General features: G+C 44.9%; 2 protein-coding genes and 1 long non-coding RNA gene across 7 annotated transcripts in view; 2 read left to right on the forward strand and 1 right to left on the reverse strand.

Annotated features, from left to right (window-relative positions):
* CRP (C-reactive protein) overlaps positions 1 to 24,256 on the reverse strand; it is an 81,226-nt gene extending 56,970 nt beyond the window's left edge. For 3 of the 5 annotated variants that reach the window (XM_082614986.1, XM_082614979.1, XM_082614976.1), the window contains exons 1-2: positions 24,124 to 24,243; positions 23,032 to 23,137 (exon numbers count right to left, since the gene is read on the reverse strand). The gene's annotated coding sequence lies outside the window, so the exon portion shown is untranslated. Of the gene's footprint in view, positions 1 to 23,031; positions 23,138 to 24,123 lie in introns of all 5 variants that reach the window. The other 2 variants (XM_082614981.1, XM_082614980.1) reach the window with 1 other exon arrangement.
* Positions 2,088 to 12,521, forward strand: LOC309800692. Its single transcript, XR_014293495.1, has 2 exons — positions 2,088 to 3,566; positions 11,524 to 12,521. It is a non-coding gene; the product is annotated as an uncharacterized lncRNA (long non-coding RNA).
* Positions 23,865 to 26,254, forward strand: DUSP23 (dual specificity phosphatase 23). The gene is made up of 3 exons (XM_082614990.1): positions 23,865 to 23,921; positions 24,008 to 24,276; positions 24,908 to 26,254. The coding sequence occupies exons 2-3, from the start codon at positions 24,010 to 24,012 to the stop codon at positions 25,091 to 25,093; spliced, it is 453 nt and encodes a 150-aa protein (XP_082471116.1). The 5' UTR covers positions 23,865 to 23,921; positions 24,008 to 24,009; the 3' UTR covers positions 25,094 to 26,254.
* The last annotated feature ends 801 nt before the right edge of the window (positions 26,255 to 27,055 follow it).

Below are 27,055 nucleotides of genomic sequence, written 5' to 3' on the forward strand. Positions count from 1 at the left end.
ATCTATTCTTGAAGATTTTTCCAACACATGATAGCATGGTTAATGATGGAATATTTTACCTAAGCCCAACCTGTTCTTCATAGAAAATATTAGTCAGAAAAAAATCCAGAACTATAATTTATGAAAGACAAAACGAGCACAACATTTATATGAAAAGCCCACCAAAATAACTGCTCTATGATTTGATAGAGAAATACTGTCTTTTTTAAAAAAGCAGGGGAAGGAAGACTTCAACCAGATAAAATTAATGAGAGTAAACAAATTAGCTCCCAATCACAGCAGAATTTGAGCAGTTCTGGTAGTGAAAAGTCTTCAGAAACCACTTTGTAAGTAAGTACTACATGAGGAAGTATAACCAGAATCTAAATGGTGAAGAGACTTGCTCTCCCAAAGATTAGTGCAATCATTCTTGAGTTAAAGGCCTTGCAGCTGCCCTACCCACCACCACCATGGTGCAGTGAATGAACAAAATCCTCACAATCAGGCAGAACTGCCTTCAAACCTTTCCAAGTCAAATCATTTATAAAGTAGGGAAAACAGTATCTCCATTGTAGGGTAGTTGGGACGACCATATAGAAAAATACATATTAAGTACCTAGCACAGCGTCTGATGCATTAAAGTTGCTCAACAAATGGAAATTCAAAGACAAAACCAACAAAAGGAAACCAAAGACTTATAACCCAAGATCAGCCTGAAAATCAGCAAGTGGATCAGGAAAAAAAAAACTAAAAATGGGAAGAAATAGGTTGTTGATAATGTATCCACCCACCCACCCCCAGTCTCCCATGTATCATGAATATTTTGAGGACCTTTGTAATAGATGAATTCCCTTCTCAAAGGGACTGTAGGGAATAGTCACCTAAGGACTATTCTCATTCCCCATCCTGAAAGAGCTTCTACCTTTTTTCTTCTTCCACCATTTTATGTTTTGAGGTTAACTAACTTTTTTTTTCCCAGTGTACCATAGTGATCATTTCTTGCTATCACAAACTATCCTGGAGGCCAGCAGGATCAAATGGGTACTAGACTGAAGTAGGCAACTCACTAGTAGTTGTGGTGCCCTTCCAATTGCCCAAGAGTTCCTCTGGTACCTTGTTTTAGAAATGTCCTAAATGTAGCGCCCAACTGGGTTCTCTTCTTCATTTTTTGAGACCATTACCATCTGAGTGATGAAACATTGCCTTTGCCTGGGTTGACAACATCCTTGACCCAAAAGCAAGATCATCATTTTCTCACAAAAAGCATATCTTCCTTTGTATGTCTTGGGTTATGTCAGAGACAGGTTACTGACTCTACTTCTGGATGGAATTCATATTTTAAGAGCAATTTGTAAGACAAAGAGGTACTTCAGCAGGATCCTGGGAAATGGGAGTAAGAACAGATTATTTTGACAACTGAGAGAGGAAGAGTATTCCAGAGACTGAGCCAGTGCACAATGTGTTACAAAAATCAATGAAAGCACATATGAAAGAACCCTGAAGACAGATCAATTCAGAAATTCTGTCCTATCACTGGAGTTGGCTTACAGATCCCTAACCCTGCAATCATAGACCCAATTTTCCCAGTTTTCCTAACCCTGGAGTTGCTGTTCCATGATCCCAAGGCCAAGGTCCCAGTGAATTCCTCAGTGAAATGCTGCATGGTGAACAGAGTGAACTCAAGTAGAAAGGAATCAACATATAATGAACACCTACCATGTGCCAGGCATTGCATAGCATATTTTTATACATATTATCTCAGTTAATCCTGATAGTAATAGCATAAAATAGACAATATAATCCTATTTCACAGGTACAGAAACAAAGACTCTGAGAAGTTAGGTAACTTGCCCAAAGTTCAGTTTTAGAACTGCAATTGCACCAAATCTCCCTGTTTCAGAACCCAATCTCATTCCTCTATTCTACCACATGTTCATCAAGGACTTCATCCATTATTCAGCATCTTTACATACAGGTGAGAAGATAATGTGTTACATATCTATAACACATTATCTTCATTCCATCATCAGTTCTTCAAGTTGTACACAAAGCTATCAAGAGAGCATCAATGACTTTCAGAAATCCATGTAACACAATGTCATCCTCCCTTTCTACAATTTACTAGATATAACTGGATGCTTAGTAACAGACACCTGTACTGGCCATCTATTGCTGCATAATAAACCATCCCTTGGGGCTTCCCTGGTGGCGCAGTGTTTGAGAGTCTGCCTGCTGATGCAGGGGACACGGGTTCGTGCCCCAGTCCGGGAAGATCCCACATGCCGCAGAGCAGCTGGGCCCGTGAGCCATGGCCGCTGAGCCTGCGCATCTGAAGCCTGTGCTCCGCAATGGGAAAGGCCACAACAGTGAGAGGCACGCATACCAAAAAAAAAAAAAAAAAAATCCCCAAATTAGTGGCTTAAAACAACAATTTATTATATCACATGATTCTATGAATTTTGGGACCATTCTTTATTAGTCTTGCCTGGGCCCACTGATGAAGCCATATTTAGCTGATGGATTGGTTGGGTACAGGGTTAAATTGGGACAATTTGAGGTGACAGGGCCACTCTCTCCATGTGGTCTTTCATCAGACTTCTTCACAGCATGGTGATCTCAGGGCAGCTTCCAAGAGGACAAGGCCCAGTGCAAAAGCACTTTTCAAGCCTCTACTTGCATCACATGTGCTGATGTCCCATTGACCAAAGCAAGTCTTATAGCCAAGCATAGAGTCATTGTATAGCCAGGGGCATGGATACCATAGGGCATAATATATTGAGGGTTATTACTATAACAAGGTACCACAGTCTTCTCCCTGGACCTAGTGATTCACATCCCTCTTATTTGAAACTATCAAGAGCTCATCCAATCATGGCATCAAACTTCAAGTCCAGGATCTCCTGATCTGGCTCAGGTCCAGATGTGGTTGAGGCTCCTCAAGGGCAATTCCTCATGCAGCTTCTCAGGTGTGGTTTCTCACCATTCAGGGACTCATGGACAGAAAAAACAATCTATCTGCTCTACACATACCCAGCATACAACTGTGAGAATGGAATATCCAATAGGCACTGCCATTTATAAGGGGGAGGAACAGGGAGCCACATAGCAGCCACTGGTCCATAGCAATTCTGAAATCCAGCCAGACAAATGTTGCAGAGCCTCCTACTCTGAGTATGGGAAATGGTTCTTTGCTAGAGCCTAGTTTTATTCGCTGGAAGTGGTTAGCTCTGCCCTCTGAAGCGGTCTTCTTTTTCAATAAGAAATAGCCTTTGTTTGCAGCTGAGTAACTTTCTCAGCTTGCTTCCTGCATGCTTTGGTCTAAACTGGCCCAGTTCCTTTATAAACTCTGTGGACTTTCCACACACCAGGTTATAGTTCATTTCATTAGACAAAAGCTATACTAATAATTATTTTTAAGATGGGCCTCTACTTTGCTCAGCATGTCAAGGTGCTACGGGAAAAATGCCCTTAAGATTCTTGGAAGCCCTTTTATCTAGCTAAGAGAGTCTGGTAGACACCATTTAAAATCTTACTGTGGTCTTCACAGAGTCTTATAGCCACACTCTTGATTTGATCTGTATCCTGAGGTCATTTCTTTTTTTTTTTTTTTTTTTTAATTTTTTATTAGTTTCTGCTTTATAACAAAGTGAATCAGTCATACACATACATCTGTTCCCACATCCCTTCCCTCATGCATCTCCCTCCCTCCCACCCTCCCCATCCCACCCCTCCAGGCGGTCACAAAGCACCGAGCTGATCTCCCCGTGCCATGCGGCCGCTTCCCACCATCTATCTACCCCACGTTTGGTAGTGTATATATGTCCATGCCTCTCTTTCGCTTTGTCACAGCTTACCCTTCCCCCTCCCCATATCCTCAAGTCCATTCTCAAGTAGGTCTGTGTCTTTATTCCCGTTTTACCCCTAGGTTCTTCATGCCATTTTTTTTTTTAAATTCCGTATATGTGTGTTAGCATACGGTATTTGTCTTTCTCTTTCTGACTTACTTCACTCTGTATGACAGACTCTAGGTCTAGCCACCTCATTACAAATAGCTCAGTTTCGTTTCTTTTTATGGCTGAGTAATATTCCATTGTATATATGTGCCACATCTTCTTTATCCATTCATCCGATGATGGACACTTAGGTTGTTTCCAGCTCCGGGCTATTGTGAATAGAGCTGCAGTGAACATTTTGGTACATGTCTCTTTTTGAATTATGGTTTTCTCAGGGTATATGCCTAGTAGTGGGATTGCTGGGTCATATGGTAGTTCTATTTGTAGTTTTTTAAGGAACCTCCATACTGTTCTCCATAGTGGCTGTACCAATTCACATTCCCACCAGCAGTGCAAGAGTGTTCCCTTTTCTCCACACCCTCTCCAGCATTTATTGTTTCTAGATTTCTTGATGATGGCCATTCTGACTGGTGTGAGATGATATCTCATTGTAGTTTTGATTTGCATTTCTCTGATGATTAATGATGTTGAGCATTCTTTCATGTGTTTGTTGGCAGTCTGTATATCTTCTTTGGAGAAATGCCTATTTAAGTCTTCTGCCCATTTTTGGATTGGGTTGTTTGTTTTTTTGCTATTGAGCTGCATGAGCTGTTTATAAATTTTGGAGATTAATCCTTTGTCAGTTGCTTCATTTGCAAATATTTTCTCCCATTCTGAGGGTTGTCTTTTGGTCTTGTTTATGGTTTCCTTTGCTGTGCAAAAGCTTTGAAGTTTCATTAGGTCCCATTTGTTTATCTTTGTTTTTATTTCCATTTCTCTAGGAGGTGGGTCCAAAAGGATCTTGCTGTGATTTATGTCATAGAGTGTTCTACCTATGTTTTCCTCTAAGAGTTTGATAGTTTCTGGCCTTACATTTAAGTCTTTAATCCATTTTGAGCTTATTTTTGTGTATGGTGTTAGGGAATGATCTAATCTCAGACTTTTACATGTCCTTGTCCAGTTTTCCCAGCACCACTTATTGAAGAGGCTGTCCTTTCTCCACTGTACATTCCTGCCTCCTTTATCAAAGATAAGTTGGCCATATGTGCATGGGTTTATCTCTGGGCTTTCTATCCTGATCCACTGATCTATCTTTCTGTTTTTATGCCAGTACCACACTGTCTTAATTACTGTAGCTTTGTAGTATAGTCTGAAGTCAGGGAGCCTGATTCCTCCAGCTCCGTTTTTCGTTCTCAAGATTGCTTTGGCTATTCGGGGTCTTTTGTTTTTCCAAACAAATTTTGAAATTTTTTGTTCTAGTTCTGTGAAAAATGCCAGTGGTAGTTTGATAGGGATTGCATTGAATCTGTAGATTGCTTTGGGTAGTAGAGTCATTTTCACAATATTGATTCTTCCAATCCAGGAGCATGGTATATCTCTCCATCTATTTGTATCATCTTTAATTTCTTTCATCAGTGTCTTATAATTTTCTGCATACAGGTCTTTTGTCTCCTTAGGTAGGTTTATTCCTAGATATTTTATTCTTTTTGTTGCAATGGTAAATGGGAGTGTTTTCTTGATTTCATTTTCAGATTTTTCATCATTAGTGTACAGGAATGCCAGAGATTTCTGTACATTAATTTTGTATCCTGCTACTTTACCAAATTCATTGATTAGCTCTAGTAGTTTTTCGGTAGCATCTTTAGGATTCTCTATGTACAGTATCATGTCATCTGCAAACAGTGAGAGCTTTACTTCTTCTTTTCCGATTTGGATTCCTTTTATTTCCTTTTCTTCTTTGATTGCTGTGGCTAAAACTTCCAAAACTATGTTGAATAAGAGTGGTGAGAGTGGGCAACCTTGTCTTGTTCCTGATCTTAGTGGAAATGGTTTCAGTTTTTCACCATTGAGGACAATGTTGGCTGTGGGTTTGTCATATATGGCCTTTATTATGTTGAGGAAAGATCCCTCTATGCCTACTTTCTGCAGGGTTTTTATCATAAATGGGTGTTGAATTTTGTCGAAAGCTTTCTCTGCATCTATTGAGATGATCATATGGTTTTTCTCCTTCAACTTGTTAATATGGTGTATCACATTGATTGATTTGCGTATATTGAAGAATCCTTGCATTCCTGGAATAAACCCCACTTGATGATGGTGTATGATCCTTTTAATATGCTGTTGGATTCTGTTTGCTAGTATTTTATTGAGGATTTTTGCATCTATGTTCATCAGTGATATTGGCCTGTAGTTTTCTTTCTTTGTGACATCCTTGCCTGGTTTTGGTATCAAGGTGATGGTGGCCTCGTAGAATGAGTTTGGGAGTGTTCCTTCCTCTGATATTGTTTGGAAGAGTTTGAGAAGGATAGGTGTTAGCTCTTCTCTAAATGTTTGATAGAATTCGCCTGTGAAGCCATCTGGTCCTGGGCTTTTGTTTGATGGAAGATTTTTAATCACAGTTTCAATTTCAGTGCTTGTGATTGGTCTATTCATATTTTCTATTTCTTCCTGAGTCAGTCTTGGCAGGTTGTGCATTTCTAAGAATTTGTCCATTTCTTCCAGGTTGTCCATTTTATTGGCATAGAGTTGCTTATAGTAATCTCTCATGATCTTTTGTATTTCTGCAGTGTCAGTTGTTACTTCTCCTTTTTCATTTCTAATTCTATTGATTTGAGTCTTCTCCCTTCTTTTCTTGATGAGTCTGGCTAATGGTTTGTCAATTTTGTTTATCTTCTCAAAGAACCAGCTTTTAGTTTGGTTGATCTTTGCTATCGTTTCCTTCATTTCTTTTTCATTTATTTCTGATCTGATCTTTATGATTTCTTTCCTTCTGCTAGCTTTGGGGGTTTTTTGTTCTTCTTTCTCTAATTGCTTTAGGTGCAGGGTCAGGTTGTTTACTCGAAATGTTTCCTGTTTCTTAAGGTGGGATTGTATTGCTATAAACTTCCCCCTTAGAACTGCTTTTGCTGCGTCCCATAGGTTTTGGGTCGTCGTGTCTCCATTGTCATTTGTTTCTAGGTATTTTTTAATTTCCTCTTTGATTTCTTCAGTGATCACTTCGTTATTGAGTAGTGTATTGTTTAGCCTCCATGTGTTTGTATTTTTTACAGATCTTTTCCTGTAATTGATGTCTAGTCTCATAGCATTGTGGTCGGAAAAGATACTTGATACAATTTCAATTTTCCTAAATTTACCAAGGCTTGATTTGTGACCCAAGATATGATCTATCCTGGAGAATGTTCCATGAGCACTTGAGAAAAATGTGTATTCTGTTGTTTTTGGATGGAATGTCCTATAAATATCAACTAAGTCCATCTTGTTTAATGTATCATTTAAAGCTTGTGTTTCCTTATTTATTTTCATTTTGGATGATCTGTCCATTGGTGAAAGTGGGGTGTTAAAGTCCCCTACTATGATTGTGTTACTGTCGATTTCCCCTTTTATGGCTGTTAGTATTTGCCGTATGTATTGAGGTGCTCCTATGTTGGGTGCATAAATATTTACAATTGTTATATCTTCTTCTTGGATCGATCCCTTTATCGTTATGTAGTGTCCTTCTTTGTCTCTTCTAATAGTCTTTATTTTAAAGTCTATTTTGTCTGATATGAGAATTGCTACTCCAGCTTTCTTTTGATTTCCATTTGCATGGAATATCTTTTTCCATCCCCTTACTTTCAATCTGTATGTGTCTCGAGGTCTGAAGTGGGTCTCTTGTAGACAGCATATATATGGGTCTTGTTTTTGTATCCATTCAGCCACTCTGTGTCTTTTGGTGGGAGCATTTAGTCCATTTACATTTAAGGTAATTATTGATATGTATGTTCCTATTCCCATTTCCTTAATTGCTTTGGGTTGTTATTGTAGGTATATTCCTTCTGTTGTGCTTCTTGCCTAGAGAAGTTCCTTTAGCATTTGTTGTAGAGCTGGTTTGGTGGTGCTGAACTCTCTCAGCTTTTGCTTGTCTGTAAACGTTTTAATTTCTCCATCAAATCTGAATGAGATCCTTGCTGGGTAGAGTAATCTTGGTTGCAGGTTTCTCTCCTTCATCACTTTAATTATGTCCTGCCACTCCCTTCTGGCTTGTAGAGTTTCTGCTGAGAGATCAGCTGTTATCCTGATGGGGATTCCCTTGTGTGTTATTTGTTGTTTTTGCCTTGCTGCTTTTAATATGATTTCTTTGTGTTTAATTTTTGACAGTTTGATTAATATGTGTCTTGGTGTATTTCTCCTTGGATTTATTCTGTATGGGACTCTCTGTGCCTCCTGGACTTGATTAACTATTTCCTTTCCCATATTGGGGAAGTTTTCAACTATAATCTCTTCAAATATTTTCTCAGTCCCTTTCTTTTTCTCTTCTTCTTCTGGAACCCCTATAATTCGAATGTTGGTGCGTTTAATGTTGTCCCAGAGGTCTCTGAGACTGTCCTCTGTTCTTTTCATTCTTTTTTCTTTATTTTGCTCTGCATCAGTTATTTCCACTATTTTATCTTCCACCTCACTTATCCGTTCTTCTGCCTCAGTTATTCTGCTATTGATCCCATCTAGAGTATTTTTCATTTCATTTATTGTGTTTTTAATCGATGCTTGATTCATCTTTAGTTCTTCTAGGTCCTTGTTAACTGTTTCTTGCATTTTGTCTATTCTATTTCCAAGATTATGGATCTTGGAAATAGAATCTTGGATCAGCTTTACTATCATTATTCTGAATTCTTTTTCAGGTAGACTGCCTATTACCTCTTCATTTGTTAGGTCTGGGAGGTTTTTATCTTGCTCCTTCACCTGCTGTGTGTTTTTCTGTCTTCTCATTTTGCTTATGTTACTGTGTTTGGGGTCTCCTTTTTGCAGGCTGTAGATTCGTAGTTCCCGTTGTTTTTGGTGTCTGACCCCAGTGGCTAAGGTTGTTTCAGTAGGTTGTGTAGGCTTCCTGGTGGGGGGTACTAGAGCCTGTGTTCTGGTGGTTGAGGCTCGATCTTGTCTTTCTGGGGGACAGGTCCACGTCTGGTGGTGTGTTTTGGGGTGCCTATTGCCTTATTATGTTTTTAGGTAGCCTCTCTGCTAATGGGTGGGGTTGTGTTCCTGCCTTGCTAGTTGCTTTGCATAGGGTGACCAGCACTGTAGCTTGCTGGTCGTTGACTGAAGCTGGGTGCTGGTGTTGGGATGGAGATCTCTGGGAGATTTTCGCTGCTTGATATTATGTGGAGCTGGGAGGTCTCTTGTGGACCCGTGTCCTGAAGTTGGCTCTCCCACTTCAGAGGCACAGCACTGGCTCCTGGCTGCAGCACCAAAAGCCTTTCATCCACCCGGCTCAGAATAACAGGGAGAAAAGGTAGAGAGAAAGAATTAGTAGAAGAAAGAAAGAGAGAGGGAAAGAAAGGAAGAAGGGAAGAAAGGAAGGAAGGAAGGAAGAAAGAAAGGAGGGAGGGAGGAAGGATGGAAAGAAAGAAGGAAAGAAAGGAGGAAGGGAGGGAGGAATGAAAGCAAAAGGAAGAGTGAATGGAAGAAGGGAGGGAGGGAGGGAGGAAGGAAAGAAAGAAAGAAAGACAGGAGGGAGGGAGGGAGGAAGGAAAGAAAAAGAAAGTGGAAAGAAGAAGGGTGGGAGGGAGGGAGGGAGGAAAGAAGAAAGAAGGAAAGGAGGAGCGGAGGGAGGGAGGGAGGAAGGGAAGGTAGGAAAAAAAGAAAGAGCAGGTAAAGTAAATTAGAATAAAGTATGAAATATAGTAGCGTTATTAAAATTAGAAAGTAATTATTGAAAAAAAAAAAAAAACGGACCGATAGAACCCTGGGACATATGGTGGAAGCAAAGCTATACAGAGAGAATCTTACACAGAAGATTACACATACACATTCACAAAAAGAGAGCAGGAGGGGGAAAAATCAAAAATCTTGCTCTCCAAGTCCACCTCCTCAATTTGGAATAATTCGTTGTAAAAAGAGGAAAAGGGGGGAAAGTCTTAAATCTTGTCCTCAAAGTCCACTTCCTCAATTTGGGATGATTCGCTGTCCATTCATGCACTCCACAGACGCAGGGCACATCAAATGGACCGTGGAGCTTTAATCCACTGCCTCCAAGACTGCACAGAGAGATTCCCCTGTCTCTGCTCTCACAGCTCCCGGGTCTCAGCCTTGGACCCGGCCCCGCCTCTGTGCGTAGGTCGCCGGAGGGCGTCCGTTCTTCGCTCAGACAGGACGGGTTTAAAGGAGCCGCTGATTCGGGGGCTCTGGCTCACTCAGGCAGAGGGGAGGGAGGGGCGCGCAGTGTGGGGCGGGCCTGCGGCGGCAGAGGTCGGCGTGACGTTGCAGCAGCCCGTGGCGCTCCGTGCGCTTTACCGGGAAAGCCGTCCCCGGGTCTCGGGACCCCGGCAGTGGCGGGGTGCACAGGCCCCCCGGAAGGCGGGGCGGACAGCGACCTGCGCCCGCACACAGGCCCCGCGGCGGCGGGCGGCGGCGGCGGGCCGCGGCGTTGGCGGCGGCGGCGGCGGGCGGCGGCGTCGGCGGCGTCGTCGGCGGGCCGCAGCGGCGGCGGCGGCGGGCCGCGTCGGCAGCGGCGTCGGCGGCGGGCGTTGGCGGCGGGCCGCGGCGGCGGCGGCGGCGGCGGCGGCGGGCCGCGGCGTCGGCGGCGTCGGCGGCGGGCCGCAGCGGCGGCGGCGGCGGCGGCGGCGGCAGGCCGCGGCGTCGGCGGCGGCGGCGGCGGGCCGCAGCGGCGGCGGCGGCGGGCCGCGGCGGCGTTGGCGGCGGCGGGCCGCGGCGGCGTCGGCGGCGGGCCGCGGCGTTGGCGGCGGCGGGCCGCGGCGGCGTCGGCGGCGTCGGCGGCGGGCCGCGGCGGCGGCGGGCCGCGGCGACGGCGGCGGCGGGCCGCGGGCGGCGGCGGCGGCAGCGGCGGCGGCCGCCCACGCCCGTCTCCGAGGTCCGCGCCTTACCCGCGGCTCGCGCCTGTCTCCGGCGCTTCCCTAAGCAGCCTTCTTAATGCCCTCTCCTCGCGCACCAGGAAACAAAAGGGAAAAAACTCTCTTGCCTCTTCGGCAGCTCCAGACCCTTTCCCCGGACTCCCTCCGGGCTAGCCGTGGTGCACTAACCCCTTCAGGCTCTCTTCCTGCCGCCAGCCCCAGTCCTCTCCCTGCGCTCTGACTGAAAGCCGATACCCGAGCCTCAGCTCCCAGCCCCCCCCCCCCCCCCCCCGCCACGGCGGCCGAGCAGACAAGCCTCTCGGGCTGGTGAGTGCCTGAGGGCACCGATCCTCTGTGGCGGAATCTCTCCGCTTTGCCCTCCACACCCCTGTTGCTGTGCTCTCCTCCGCTACTCCGAAGCTTTCCCCCTCCGCCACCTGCAGTCTCCGCCCGCGAAGGGGCTTGTAGTGTGTAGAAACCTTCCCTCCTTCACGGCTCCCTCCCACTGGTGCAGGTCCCGTCCCTATCCTTTTGTCTCTGTTTATTCTTTTTTCTTTTGTCCTACCCAGGTATATGGGGGAGTTTCTTGCCTTTTGAGGGGTCTGAGGTCTTCTGTCAGCGTTCAGTAGGTGTTCTGTAGGAGTTGTTCCACGTGTAGATGAATTTCTGATGTATCTGTGGGGAGGAAGGTGATCTCCGCGTCTTACTCTTCCGCCATCTTCCCTGAGGTCATTTCTTACTTTGAGAATTTTTTGCAGGTTGAAGAGACTGGAAATGTGAAATGGTTTTATTTCCCAGCTCAGCATATCCTGGACCCTCCACATGTACTTTAAATTCTACTTACAAATGGAGCAGTTCTTTCTTTAGTTTCTCTCTCCTCATATTCTATTATATATAACTTTTAAAAAGTTAATTCACCCCCTCAGCATTCTAAGTGGAAATCTTAAGCCACATCCACAACTTGATTAAGTACATTTTCTGTCTTCCAATTACTGGAGGTAACAGTGTTGCCAGTTGTGTCACTATTATATACTATGGGGTGCCCTTTATCAGCCTCCAGTAACAGTTTCCTCTCAGGTGTTCTGGTCTCCACCAGCACTCTAATTGCTGTCCCTATAACCTCTGCCAGACCCTCAGTCCCAAAGCCAATGCTACATAGTTTAGGTTTTTAATACAGCAACGTGCCACTTCTGCATTATCAATTTTTATATCAGTTTTCCATCTCGGTAGCAAACTCTTCCAAAACTTACTTGACCTCATGATTATCACTATTCCACGTTAGCTGGATCATTCTTCTGCTGGTCATGTCTTGCGTCACTGATGCAACTGCACTCAGCTGGGAGGGTTGCCCTTGGTTATTGGACTTAACTGGCCTCTCCTACCACATAGTATTTAATTCTGGGCTTCTTCATTGCATGGTGGTCTCAGGGTTCTAGGAGGACAAGCCTCAATGTGCAAGTGCTTATCAAATCTCTGCCTCCATCACATTTGTTTATGTCCATTGGCCAAAGCAAGTCACGTGGCTGAGCCCAATGTCAATGTGACAGAAGAATGTATAAGGGTGTGGATACTGGTAGGTATGACTCATTGGGGTCATGGTTATAACAATCTTCTACAGCACTAAAATGTAAGTTTGGGGTTTTTCTCTGTATCTTCATTCAAGTGTATAGCCCAATATATTTTGTTTACCTAGGCATATCTGGTATATATTTGTTTAACTGAATTGAAGAGGCACAGAGTTTTGGAAACAAAAGGACCAGAAAGGCTAAGACTACTATATCCTTGGAGATCAAAATACTATAAAACAAAGCTAACCACTAAGAGAAATTTCTTCCCACTATCTTTCCACATTCTTGTGAATCAAATATATTTCTGCCCAAAGACGGTCTTTAGAGTGTCATGAATTTCAAATAAATAAAGCTCACTGATTAATCTTGTTTCTATTATGGTCATAAGCAATCCCAGAAATAAATTATATATGTATCTGAAAATTTTCTGATCCTAAACAACTGTGTGAACATCAGAATAATCACATAGTGTATATTCCTCAGTGTTTGCACAAGAGAAAAGAAATTGAATAGAATTATTGGCATTTCAAACCCAGTATTTGAATTTTCCTTAGATCAGACATGAAACTTGACTTGTCTTTCTCATCTGAGGGGATATAGGTATATTTAGTTTTTTACCAAAATAAAGAGAATCAGGAACGTGTTTTAATGGCCTCAAAAGTTATCTTCCCATCAATCATTTTCTCCAGAAGAGGTTGGGGTTTTTCATCAATAGTAGTGGGTAGGGCTTCCCTCGTGGCGCAGTGGTTGAGAGTCCGCCTGCCGATGCAAGGGACACGGGTTCGTGCCCTGGTCCGGGAAGATCCCACATGCCGCGGAGTGGCTGGGCCCGTGAGCCATGGCCGCTGAGCCTGCGCGTCCAGAGCCTGTGCTCTGCAACGGGAGAGGCCATAACAGTGAGAGGCCCGCGTACCGCAAAAAAAATAATAGTAGTGGGTAATGACGAACACATTTTGAAACTCTCTTGATTAATGATTCCTTGCCTTCAAGGATTGATAGGCCATAAAACTCTGTGCTAAAAGACACATTCTTCCCTTGTTACCAATTGTGATTCTAAGAATCCAGATATGTTTGCTCTATTTTTCCCCCATGAAGCAGAATATCCCATCAAAGTATGACAAGAGGATTCACTGAGACTTATTTGCATGTGGTGGTTTTCTGTTCTGTTTCATTTGTTTGCTTGTTGGCTTGTTACACTATTTAACCCTCTGCCTAAGTTTCCAGTCCTAGCACTGCAAATGATGTTCCTACCCCAATCTAGGGCACAGCGGGAGGAATTCTTGAGCCTATTCTTTGGGACCAGATGGGGTCACTAAAGCATTCCAAGCTGAGGGCAGAGAGGAATGGATATCCTTTTTAGTCTCCAATTGAAACACCTACTACCAATTAGTCCTGATAAGCACACAGAGCCTACTGTGATGATGATGACAACAAGAGCCAACGTTTATTGATCTCTCGCTGTGCCAAGCCTTGTTCAAAGAACTTTACATGGATTAACTCATTTAATCCTCACAACCCTATGAGGTAGGTGTTATGACTATCTCTTTGTAGAGGAGGGCACTGAGGTGTAAAGCAATTTATTCGGGGTTATATAGCTTTAACTGGCTGAGTCGGGATTTGAACCCACCATCAACTCTATTGCTTCAAAGAATCTGGTCTCATGCAGAGTTCAAAATTCCTTCCTGTATCTAGGACCTTGGGACTGTACCTTCAGCACCAAGTCACTGACATTTATACATGCATGATGTTAGTTGATCTATCTTTCTGATGATCCGCACAAGCTCTTAAAAGAAAGGCAATTATAGAAGCTTCTGGCCAGTCATATAAGGCCAGTGAATCTCAGCCTAGGTTCTTTTATCCTTTCCTGTCTGGGCATCTACATTCTCCTGGAACTTGAATGGGATTGGTACCCAGACCACTATCTCTGAAGATATCTCACGGCCTCCAATCCCACAGAGCTGGAACCCTTATGAGACGTGCACCCTCCTCAGCCTCCAACACTATGTCCTGAGGACACACAGTCAATCAAAACCTGTTTCCTGAGGATCTACCACATGCCAGTTTCCATGGTAGGCACAGAATATAGACCTGCATACGGGGAGCTTTAGCCCTGACTTCCAATTTGAGAAACATGATTAATTTGGGGGAAATACCAACCTGGAAGTATTAGAGGGGATTTTTTAGAAAGAGTCTAACTAAACCACCTTTCTGGTCCCTTCCAACCCCACCCCCATCTTCTTGATGTCTCTGAGGCAAGCATTTATTAGTTTGATTTCAACACACACTTGTACCTGTAATTACTATATAATGGCTGTTTACTTTTTTAAATGAAAATGAATTTAAATTAATCTTGCTTTGTGAATTTCAAGGCACCCCCTGAGATAAATGAAGACACTCCAGGGTGTCATCAAACCAGTGCTGGGAATCCTTGCTCTAAAAAGTAGAGAAACAAGGAGCTTCAAGGAGCCAGAGGGGAGAAATGTATATAGGTATAAAGATAGCACATAGTAAAGAGAGAGTTTTATATTATTATTATATATATTAATATAAAATTAATTAATGTAAATTAATTAATTTTATTTAATTTTAATTTTATTTAATTTTTTTTTTTTTCAGTACACGGGCCTCTCACTGTTGTGACCTCTCCCGTTGCGGAGCACAGCCTCCGGACGCACAGGCCCAGTGGCCATGGCTCACGGGCCCAGCCGCTCCACAGCGTGTGGGATTTTCCCGGACCGGGGCACGAACCCGTGTCCCCTGCATCGGCAGGAGGACTCTCAACCACTGCACCACCAGGGAAGCGCAGTGAATTATATATTATTTTGAATTATATATTATTGTGAATTATGTATTATATATATTAAGTGAATAATAATATAAAATAATAATTATATTTATTAATTATATAATTAATATTAATTAATTAATATAAAATATATATTAATTATATATTAAGTGAATTATATATTATTCACTTATACACACACACACACACACACACAAATACGTATGAAAGGTGGTGCACCCAAATGTAGTTATCTTTAGGTGAATTGTCTGTTGTAAACTTAGCATCAATGCCCCTCATTATTAAGACCTCTGTACCACAGAGGAGATGTGGGGAACAATATTTCCAAAACAGAGAAGCCATTTTTTTCCAGAGATAACAAATGCATAAGCAGATGAGAGGTTCAGAACAGCCTTGGGATTCCCCACATTAGTGCTACAGACTGAGATAATTGGTGGGAATTTTCTAGAAGTTCTTGAGCTTTATAGTGGAGTGGCTTCCAGGCAAGGTCTTTGAGAGTCTGTCACTTAGATGTCATAGGCTAAAATCCCCTGGGACCTTTGCTACAACAGTCCATCTAATAGGTGTGTAAGCCTCTAATTTCTTATATCACTTCCCTTCATACTTGAAGAACATAGAGTGTCTTCTTTGAACACTAATATAAATAGGTAATAGGTAATCTTTTTTTTTCTTTTTGTGTGTATATATGTTAATGCTTTTAAAATAAAAATATATTTGTATAATAAAGCAATAAATGCTTTCAAATATTTTCATTATATGATGTAATAAATGTTTTCATAGAAATGCTACAGAAGCACGATACAAAACATAAATTGTAAGGGCACAGGAAAGGCTTCCTAGAGAGAGTGCTGTGTTCCAAACTGAATCTTGAGGGAGGTGAGGAGTTGCTGCAGGGTAAAGGTAAGAACAGGACAGGTAAAGGGAATAGCATGTGCAAAGGCATGAGAGAGGGCTCTACTCTTTGCTTTGTGTGATGGAGACACACATTGTTGCAGAGGAATGAGGTAAGATGAGGCTGAAGAGAGAAGCAAGAGGCCTCATCCTGGAGGGCTTTTTATGCCAGTCTACAAATGTTGGGATTTTTTTTTCTTGAAGGCAATAGGAAGAGCTGAGAAAGTAAGGTCTGTGTTCTATGAAAGGCACCGTAACTGCACAGAAGGGAAATGTGTAATGGCAGGAATAATGGGGGCCAGTCCACAGAGCCACGGAGGTGATGGGTCCTAAGGAGATTGCAGAAGGATGGAATCTGGGTGGGAGGAATTTCTGTTGGGGTGGTTGAGCGGATGTGATGGGAGGTGGTCCAATGGCTCCTTCTCCTCTTCCCAAAACTGGAGGGAGGCTGGCACACTTAAATTGAAGGATGATAAATCAGGTAATTTCAGTCATGGTTGGAACGTACTTTAAAGGTGGAGAGAGTGGAAAGTGATGTTTCAAGAGTTCCTACAGAAAGGAAATCTGGGAGCCAAGCCCTTTCTCGGAACAAAAACAGGAAATTCACAACGTACATGTAAGCATATTTTTCTTGGATAACTTCCTAACCAGTAGGTAAAGCAGTAGATTGTTCCAACCAGGGACAGTCGGGTGTTTGTAATTGACCTCAGGCTTTTACCCAGGCCAGTTAAGTCTCTTTGAGGCTTCTCACTGTGCTCCTCTGCCTACAGCCCTGCTCAGCCAAAGACACCTGGAGATATCAGGCACCACCTCTTGTGATCAGGCTGTGTTTTAGGTGCTACCAATGTCTGTCCAGCAAAGGGAAAACAGAGCTGCAGGACAAAGTTTTTACAGCAGGACTTCTCAGGCATAGGTGTGCATGTGAACCACCTGGGATCCCACAGGTCTGGGATGGGGTCTGAAATTCTGCATTTCTCACAAGCTCCCAGGTGATGCGATGCCGCTCAACTGTGGATCACACTTTGAGAAGCACTGGTCTAAAGGTGGTTGGAGGATAAGCCAGGAGGTTGGGGAGGTGCCTAGAGGGGATGAGATAGTGACAATTCCTGCGCTCCATGGATTCACTGTATTTATTGCATCTGCCCTGGAAAACGGACCTGTGTGGTCTAGAGTTTTGAAGACTGGAAGACTTAAAGGGGAAAAGAGACAAGAAATAAGACCGCCTTTTAGAAAGCTCAAAGCTCTAGTATTGCAACCAGCATATTAAAAATAAGAAAATAAAGCAAGTAAATAAGGCATCTGTATTAGTTTTTTATTACTGTGTATTACTGTGTAACCAATTGCCACAAACTTAGTGGCTACAAAAATACCCATTTACTATCTCACAGTTCTGTAGGTCAGAAGTCCAGTTACAGGTTAGCTGGATCCTCTGCTCAGGGTCTTATCAGGCTGAAATGAAGATGCCAGCTAGGCTGCAACTCTCATCGGAGGCCCCAGGTCCTCCTCCGAGCTCATTCATTTGGCAGAATTCACTTCCTTGCAGTTGTAGGACTGAAGCTTCTGCTTTCTTAGTAGCTGTCAACTGGGAATCACTCTCCGCTCCCAGGGCCACCTTACTGAGTGGCCCCCTTTTGCCGTGTAACATGACATAATCATGGGAGTGATAGCCTCTCATCGAAGGGTATAGGTCATTTGGGCCCATCTTAGAATTCCACTAAGAGTGAAGTAAGTCAGAAAGAGAAAAACAAATACCGTATACTAATGCACATATGTGGAATCTAAAAAAACGGTACTGATGAACCTAGTGGCGGGGCAGGAATAAAGATGCAGATGTAGAGAATGCATTTGAGGACACAGGAGGGGAAGGGGAAGCTGGGATGAAGTGAGAGAGTACAATTGACATATACACACTACCAAATGTAAAATGGATGGCTAGTGGGAAGCGGCTGCATAGCACAGGGAGATCAGCTTGATACTTTGTGACGACCTACAGGGGTGAGATAGGGAGGGTGGGAGGGAGGCTCAAGAGGGAGGGGACATGGGGATATATGTTACATATAGCTGGTTCATTTTGTTGTACAGCAGAAACTAACACAACATTGTGAAGCAATTATACTCCAATAAAGATGTGAAAAAAAAAATTCCACTAACCACAGCATCCTATGATAATACTTCACATTAGAGATATATCAACATAAGTGTAATTTCTTCATTTATTCCCATCTGGCTCTAAATCATCCTATGATGATGGTGATAGCAGAAGTAGCTTCCATTTGTGAGCACCAATTACGTGCCAGCACTTTGCTACACACTTTACATATTCCTAGCTTATTTAACCATATCAATAATCCTTAATAATCTATATCATTATAGACATCTGAAACGGATACCTAGAAATTTAAAGTAACTTGGTCCAGGTCACACAGTTCAGTGACCCAGTGACATTTGATAGTGTGGATTGAGTCTTAGTCTAGACCAACTGAGTAACTCAATGAGGTGAGTTTCCTCACCCAGAAATGGAGAGGTTAAACCCGAAGATCTCTGAGGTCCTTTCCAATTTTTACAATTATGCAGTGAAAATTGCAATGCCAAGATTTTCAGTAATTTCTTCCTTTCGGATCCAAGGCAAAGCAAAGTTTGTAGCAGCATGAATGTTAGAAGTGAGATAGTTCATCAAAACTGTTCTCATCGCAAAGGTGTCTCTTACCTAACTGAAACCAAAGCCCCCAAGTCCAGCTCCAGCTCGAGCTCCCCTAATCATAGCTTCCAGTATAAGGCACCACCCCCCTAACATCCCAACAGGAAGTCTCAATGTGCCCTTGGAATGGTCTAAAGAAAAAACATAATATTAAATGCCATGAAGGTGATAGAATTGTCAGAAGTACAAGAAATCAACTAGTAAATTGTGAGCTATCAGTCATGGTATGTTCTGTAACAGTATACAAATCACAAATACAAAAAAAAAAAAGAAAGAGCAAGCGAAACAAGGAAAAGCTATCAGGCTTTCAGTGCCATCTTGTGGAAAGACGTATATTAAAATGTCCAAGGGAAGCTGACCACACCCCAGATCATGTCAAAGCCTCTACACTTGACACCAATGTGCATCCAGTAGACAGCAGGATAGCATCACCATTTGTTTGTAGGCAATGGTGCTGATTGGTAGAGGGTCCATTCTGATTGCTTGCCTCCTGTGCCATGGTCAGTTATTAAATAATTTGTATATTGTCCCTAACTACACAAATACCACATAAAACCTCCATACCTCCCACACCATTAACACCCAAAACCCACACCCAAACTATTCTGCTTGGTTCCTCTACACAGCATGGTTCTCCAGATGTGGAAAATTTGCACTGACCTATCTCAACACCCTATCCCCCAAAAACACACACGCACATTTAGACTACAACTGCTTATAGTATAACTTTTTCTTTGAAAAATAAACTTGATTTTATTTCGCTTCTTAAGTTTATTAGAAATTATTTCTCTTTTTTCCTTTTATCTGAATATTCCCATCTGTATTGGTTTCCTATTTGCTGCATAAGAAATTACCCCGAAATTTGATGGCTTAAAATAATCAATATTTATTATCTCATAGTTTCTGTGGGTAAGAAATTCAAGGGAGGATTACCTGGGTGATTCTGGCTCAGGGAATCTGTGAGGTTATTGTCAAGGTGTTGGGCAGGTCATCTAAAGTCTTGATGGGGCCAGAGGATCCACTTCCAAAATAGCAAGTTCTCGTACGTGATATTGGTATGAAGCCTCCCCACATGGATCTCTCATTAGACTCCTTGAGTGTCCTCCTAATATGGCAGCTGGGCTGTTAAACCAGCCCTATCAATGTGGAAAAGACATGAGATGGTCTTTGAGGTTGGCTACCACACCATCCCTTCTGTAACTCAATTTCCAGATCATTGGGTCCCAGGTGTGAAATGTGTTTAGACAAAAGATCATAACATTTAAGACACTGAGAGCTCTGACTACAGTCCAAGGGCCACAGGAACCCAAACCCAAGCAATCCTCTGCCTTGGTGGGACACAGGGACCTACTTGGAGAAAGGAATCTCTGTCTCTGGTTTCACCTCCAACTGCCACTGGCATCAAGCCCTCAAGGAACTGGGGCCTCAACATCAAAGAGAATTAGGTCAAAACAGTCTTATCAGCTGGGGAAGGGGGAGCTAGGAAGCTCTAAAACTGTTCTGTTGATCGTTCAAATAATGTTATTTCTAGTATTTCACAATGGGCAGAGAACAAAAGGGAACGAAGACAGCTGTCCTCATAAGACTTTTCTGGTGGTTCCAACCCAAACTTATCTTTCCCCCACTGATTTCTCTTGTGCTTATTATTTTTACTGCACAATTAACTTTTCAATATATATCATCTGATTGTCTTTGATGAGTAATTTAGTACTTTATTATATGTTACGACAACAATTACTTTTGAGTCTAAATCCCCCTCAGCATGTTGTAAATTCCTTGAAGTCAGGGAAATTAAGCTTATCACTCAGCCCACCGTCAGTGTCAACAGATTGTTCTCCAGGAAAATATCTCCCTCAACACACTTACATACACACAAGATCAAATACATGCACACAACAGGAGCAGGGCTCTGCAAAGAGCAAGGCTTATTTTTCCCTTTTTACAAAACAGTAATTAGACTTAGCCAGGATCATACTGACACAGTCATTCTCTCCTTAAAAGCACACACATGTACAAAGTACATCTCAAGAAGGTGCTACACCACACTCAAATAGTCTTCAAACTCATGCAATTAAAAAGACACACAAACACCCCAGCAGGAAGAAAGATTTCCTTCCGGCCCATCAACAACAAGCTGACACCGGCTGCAGTCAATGAAGAACCATCACAGTCCTCCTCAATTCTTCCTTTCCTCTATAAAAGCAAGCCCCTCTCCTCTGTTCCCAGAACCTGTTTATGGTTTGCCATAGTTTGCTTGTCCCGAATTGCAATTCTCTACTATTCCTGAATAAACTCACTTTGCTGGTGGAAAAAAAAAAAAAAAAAGACACATAAACACACATTGTCACATAGTCCTGGAGACTCGCCTACACTCCCAGAAATGTACCTTCACAGTCTTGCCTATGCATTCTACTTATTTTTTCATTCATTTAACAATTTTGAGCACTGTGTATCAGGCTCTGTATTAGATGTGTGAAATCTGAAGATGGAATGATGCCTTCTTGGCTCTGACACAGATAACCCCAATCCAATAAAGTAACTGCTATCCTAGGAGTACATATTTATATAAAATGAGATGGGAGTATGGAGATTAAATCTTACTGAACGTCAGGTAACACAGAAGAGAAAGGAAAAGAAGCTCAGTATTGCATGAGGTTGGAGGCTACGTGCGGGCAGCTGACATTGTTTAGTTGCAGGGATCCTAGCCAGGAAACCATCAGAAAGGAGTTTTTCTTTCAGTGTGAGGCCCCCTGGGCCCAAGACAGAAAATTAAATAATATTCTTGACAATGGGACACAGACCAAGGCAGGGATCCCTTCACCTGGGGCCTGTTGGAAGCCAGAGGCAGAGCAGTAAAGAGGGAGGAATTCCTACAAAGGAAGCCCAGGTGGGTTGATGGATGCACTTCCAACCTCTGCAGAGACCCACGTGGGAATCTCTGTCTCCCCCCCAGAAATGTCTTCTTTCTGAAGAAGATGGGCTTTGAGCTGGATCTCAAGGAGGCAAGGAAGGGGTATAGGGTAGTGGAGAGAGATGTGGGAAGTCTTCCCCTTATGAGTGAGGGAGCAAAGAAAAGAGAGCAAGGAAAAGGGACTAAGAAAAGTTCAACCTGAAAGGAGCAAGTGCTAGAGTCTTGTCTCCAGAGGCAGTGCAGCCAGAAATCCTGAGCAAGGGATTGAGAGGAGTTGCTGGGAGGGGAGAAGGGGTGACTGGTGGCTGAAGGGCACAATAGGAATACATTGGGATGGGCTAGAAAGAGTCATAGGTAGTTGTGTGGGAAATGGAAGTGCAGACAGGAAGGGCTTAATCAGGGCTGTGATTGTACAGAAGAAAGGGAAAGGGTAGATTTGGCAGCTCCTGGAACCTGGGGCGGAGTAGGCAGAGGCGATGCTTCAGAGTTGCTGGGGTAAATGGTAAGTGCATTTTCCACAGGGTCAGAGCAGGCTTTGATCTTTGGAGGAAGAAAAATTCCTTTTCATTTTGCTGGAACCAAATGTGTTTTTCAGGGGTAGATGGGGACAGAAGGAGGGAAGTACATCTTCATGACTAGGTACCCTGGGCTTGGAATGAGAGAGACCTTGGCTCAACCAGCCCAGCTACTTACTAGCTATGTGTGCTTGACTAAGTTAACCAACTTCTTTAAGCCTCAGATTACTCATGTGCAAAAGAGATATAAAAATACCTTCCTGGGGCTTCCCTGGTGGCACAGTGGTTGAGAGTCCGCCTGCCGATGCAGGGGACACGGGTTCGTGCCCCGGTCCGGGAAGATCCCACATGCCGCGAAGCAGCTAGGCCCGTGAGCCATGGCCGCTGGGCCTGCGCGTCCGGAGCCTGTGCTCCGCAACGGGAGAGGCCACAACAGTGAGAGGCCCATGTACTGCAAAAAAAACAAAACAAAACAAAACAAAAAACCTTCCCAGTGTGGCTCTTCCAGAAAGCACCTGGCACAGTGCCTGGTACATAAGCAAATTCAATAAGGGTTAACTATTTTCATAATTATAATTAGTGTGATCACTAGAAGCACATTGTTCAAATGAGGATATGAACCAGTCAGATCACAGTTATGACACTGTATTCAGATCTAGTTCCTCACCTGCTATGAATGACACAGAGAAACTCTAGCCTCCCCAGGGAAGGGTGACTCATAGAACCTGAGAATCGGGAAATATGAAGAAAAATTAACAAATCCTGCAACTGTTTAACCCAGGTGAGGGGCATGAGGATAGTTAGGTAAAGAGGCAGTAACCCTCTATTTAACTTTAGAATACAATACCGTTTTGTTAAAGATTCTGGAGCCAGGCTGCTTGGTTTCAAATCCCCCGCCACCAGTCATCTCTTGGTCAAGTTCCTGAACCTCTCCAGAGCTTCGGTTTTCTCATCTGTAAGATAGTTAAATAGATTACCTGCCTCGTAAGATTATTGTGGCAATTAAATCAGTTTGAAAAATACCTGGCACATAGTAAATGCTCAATTTGTTAATTCTTATATTGTTGTTGTTATTGCTGTTTTTGTTGTTGCTATTATTATTACATAATTACTCTCCCGGGTACGATTTCAGGGCACCAGATGGCAGAAACCCTGTTTTTTTTTTAATAATTCCAGCAGTGGAAAAACAAGAATAGTCCCCTGTACAGTGGCGATTCCCACTTACTGGACGAGTTCAAAAAGTCACTGATAATGCCTTAGAGTTATTGTACAGAAGATTCCTCCCCCAAAGCGTATGTAGATTTGCCATCTCTTAAATCCTTGGGCATCCATTGTGAAGAAAGTTAAGACAAGGCCAGGCCCTTGGGCAGCAGGGGCAGTTGGCCAGTGATGCAATAACTCCCACCGACCGCCAGGGAGCAGCAGAGCTCGACCCGGGTTGCTTCATCCACAGAAAAGAATTCTTAATTCCTTCTAGGTGTTCTGTCTTGGCTGTTTGCGTGGTCCACCAATCCCCGTGCACACGGCTGCAGTAATCCCGCCCATTATTGACGATCCAACCAATCAACGAGTGTTCTGCTTGGGGCCGGACCAGAACGCTCCGACAGTCACTGGGAGCCAAGAATTGGGTGTTCTAGCCCCGCCCCCAGGAGGCTCGGCCAATCCCCTGAGGCGGAGCAGGACGACACCCAGGATGTGTCCCGAAGACCACGTGGCCCCAGGAGGCGCCAGTGCTAGGTAGGTGGAAGGTTACCCGGCCCGGGGGCGGAGCGGGACGGGCCGGCCTCGCCCCCGGTGACCCGCTGTTCTGTGCCCTCCGTCAGCCATGGGCGTGCAGCCCCCCAACTTCTCGTGGGTGCTCCCCGGCCGGCTGGCGGGGCTGGCCCTACCCCGGCTCCCCGCCCACTACCAGTTCCTGCTGGACCAGGGTGTGCGGCACCTGGTGTCACTGACGGAGCGCGGGCCCCCGCACAGCGACAGCTGCCCCGGCCTCACCCTGCACCGACTGCGTATCCCAGACTTCTGCTCGCCGGGCCCAGAGCAGATCGAGCGCTTCGTGAAGATCGTCGACGAGGCCAACGCCCGGGGAGAGGTCAGTGGGCGGGGTTAGCGCCGGGAGGGAGGGACTTGGGAGGGGTCAGCGGGGACAAGCGGAGCTGGGGAGGTCGGGGCCAGGAATAACTTAGCTGGGTTCCGGGAGAGAGACTGGAGGAAGACGGCGGGGCCAGGAGACCATCGCAACCAGAACAGAAAGCCAAAGCGGGGCGGAGGCGGGGGTAAGGGGGGCGGGGCGGCGGGGCGGGGGTTCAAGGGGGAGGAGTATGAAGAGGCCCTGCAGTGTGAATTGGGCTCGAGGAAAGGCAACGAAGAACCAGCTGATGTTGTGAGTTGAGAAGGAGAAAGGGTGAACAGACTTGGGAGAGATGGGGGTTGAAGTCAGGGGGTATTGAGCAGTCTCCAGAGCAAGGTTCTGTCCAAATGTAATGGAGCCACATTTTAAAAAGGTCAACAAGAAGCAGGAGAAATTCATCTTGATAATATAATTTAACCCAGTAACTCCAAAATATCATTTAACACATAAGCAATATAAAATAAATTCTTAACCAGATATTTATATTCTTCATTGTCCTACATCTTTAAAACCTGGCTGTATTTTACAAGTGAGGGTCAGGAGAGTGTTGGGAGGGCGTTGAGCCCCTCCCCACCCAGCTCCCCCTTCGCAGGCGGTGGGAGTGCACTGTGCCCTGGGCTTTGGCCGCACGGGTACCATGCTGGCTTGTTACCTGGTGAAGGAGCGGGGCCTGGATGCAGGGGACGCCATCGCTGAGATCCGGCGCCTTCGACCCGGCTCCATCGAGACCTATGAGCAAGAGAAGGCGGTCTTCCAGTTCTACCAGCGAAGGAAATAAGGGACCTCAGCACTCTTCTGCCAGGCCCCCCGCGGCCCTGACCTGTGTGTTAGATGGGGCCAGAGACGCGGAAGTGAACTAAAAGTGCTAAGCCCTCCAGCGCTCGCTTGGCTGGCTCAAAAGACAGAAGTAGCCGTTCCCTGCAGGCAGGTCCTGGTAGGAGGATGGCTGGAGAGGCACCAATGTGGGGTGTCCCTCTGCCACTGCCTTGAATAAATAAAGAACCAGCTCACATTGCATAGCACTTTAAGTTTACAAAGTGCTCCCACACTTTGCGACTTTTTTTGCGCCTCACAATAGCCCCATAATAAAGGAAGACAGAAGGGCCATCCCTTCTTTGGATGAGGCGGCCAAGGCTCAGAAAGGCGCAAGGTTACACTTCTGGAAAGTGGAAGTATGGGCTAAGGCTACGGCACATATTTTCAGCCTTTTAAAGATGCTGAAACTCTTATGTATCTGCTCTCTAATAATACTTGATGTGTCTTCTGGGGAGCTGGTCAATGAAAAGGAAACAAATCCCTGGCAGCCCAAGGTCTCTGATGCTCGCAGGCCAGGAGGACCCCTGTGTCCTCAGTCCAGGCCCGCATGCCCCACGTGTGTCATCCCTTTAGCCCTCTTAAGACAGAGAAGGCCTGGATGCTGTGCTCACGGATAATCACTGTCTCCATCTCCCAGGGGCTGGGTGCCTCTCCCCAGCCTCAGGCTGCTCCGCTCACCTGTGACCTCCAGCCCATTATGCTGCCCCACAGCCTGAGGCTGAGGAATGCCAGAGCCCAGCCTCTCTGGGCAGGTATGCAGAGGATATTTGATGATTAAATGAAGACATTCAAGGCTGTGAACCTTGGCCATGTTTCTCAGATGTTACCTTCACTTCCCCATTGGATGCCATCCTACCAGCACCACCACCACGCCTGCAGCTTCGAGAGATAGGATGAATGGGATAGACTAGCCAGGTGGACTCTTTTTGCTATAACTCCTGCCTGAATTCCTGTCCTCTCTTCTGTAATGGCAGGCCGGGATGGATAAGGTAGGAATTCATCATGAAATGTGTACTGAGTGCCTGTATACCAGGCTTTGTTAGATGCAGAGGCCCTCCAGCTGAAGGGGACATGATTCACAGCCTGCTGGAGGTGGGGAGCCCAACAGAGTCCAACCACATAGAATAGGTACCATGGCAGACATGCATTCCACATCCAATGGAGACATGGAGGGAGGAGGCAAGGGTCCCCCTGCAGACCCCAGCCTTTGTAGCCCAGGCCACCACCAGCTCCAGGCCACCCACTCCTCACTGCATCTTCCTTCCTCTGCCGCCCACCCAACTCAACCCCCCTCCAACCCTCTTAGACAAAAGGAGTATGAGCCTGGGCTTCCCTGGTGGCGCAGTGGTTGAGAGTTCGCCTGCCGATGCTAGGGGGCACGGGTTCGTGCCCCGGTCCGGGAAGATCCCACATGCCGCGGAGCGGCTGGGCCTGTGAGCCATGGCCGCTGAGCCTGCGCGTCCGGAGCCTGTGCTCCGCATTGGGAGAGGCCACAACAGTGAGAGGCCCGCGTACCGCACAAAAGGAAAAAAAAAAGGAGTATGAGCCAGAGTCTTGCCAATCTAGCAGTGAGAGAAAGACTGTAAAGTGCCCTCGCCGCCCCTTCCTCCTTTCCTCTGTGTGTCGAATCTGGATAATCAGTTCCTTCATTCTGTTCCCTTGGTCTCCACCCAGCTTACCCAGGCGAGGACATCTCTCAAAGAGAAGAGCCTACAGTTCCAAGCATTCAGGCTAAAACAGAGGAGTGAGAAGTAGCAGAAGAGGGGAAGCACTGAAGCCCTTACCCTCTGCTCGTCAAAGTCCCCTCTGCCCTGCCCACCCACCCGCTCCTCCCACAACAGCATGACCCATTCTGTTTCCTGATGCAAACCAGAGCATCTTCCAAAGGAGTATTTTGATTGTGTGTGTGTGTGTGCGCGCGCGT

Source organism: Mesoplodon mirus, assembly GCF_964341445.2.
Source record: "Mesoplodon mirus genome assembly, chromosome: 3".
Taxonomy (NCBI): domain Eukaryota; kingdom Metazoa; phylum Chordata; class Mammalia; order Artiodactyla; family Ziphiidae; genus Mesoplodon; species Mesoplodon mirus.

Bases quoted from the DNA above. Each gene is read 5' to 3' on its own strand.
- DUSP23 (XM_082614990.1), top strand. From the start codon at position 24,010: ATGGGCGTGCAGCCCCCCAACTTCTCGTGGGTGCTCCCCGGCCGGCTG. The intron at 24,277-24,907 runs GTCAGTGGGCGG...CCCCCTTCGCAG, and splicing joins AGGCCAACGCCCGGGGAGAG to GCGGTGGGAGTGCACTGTGC.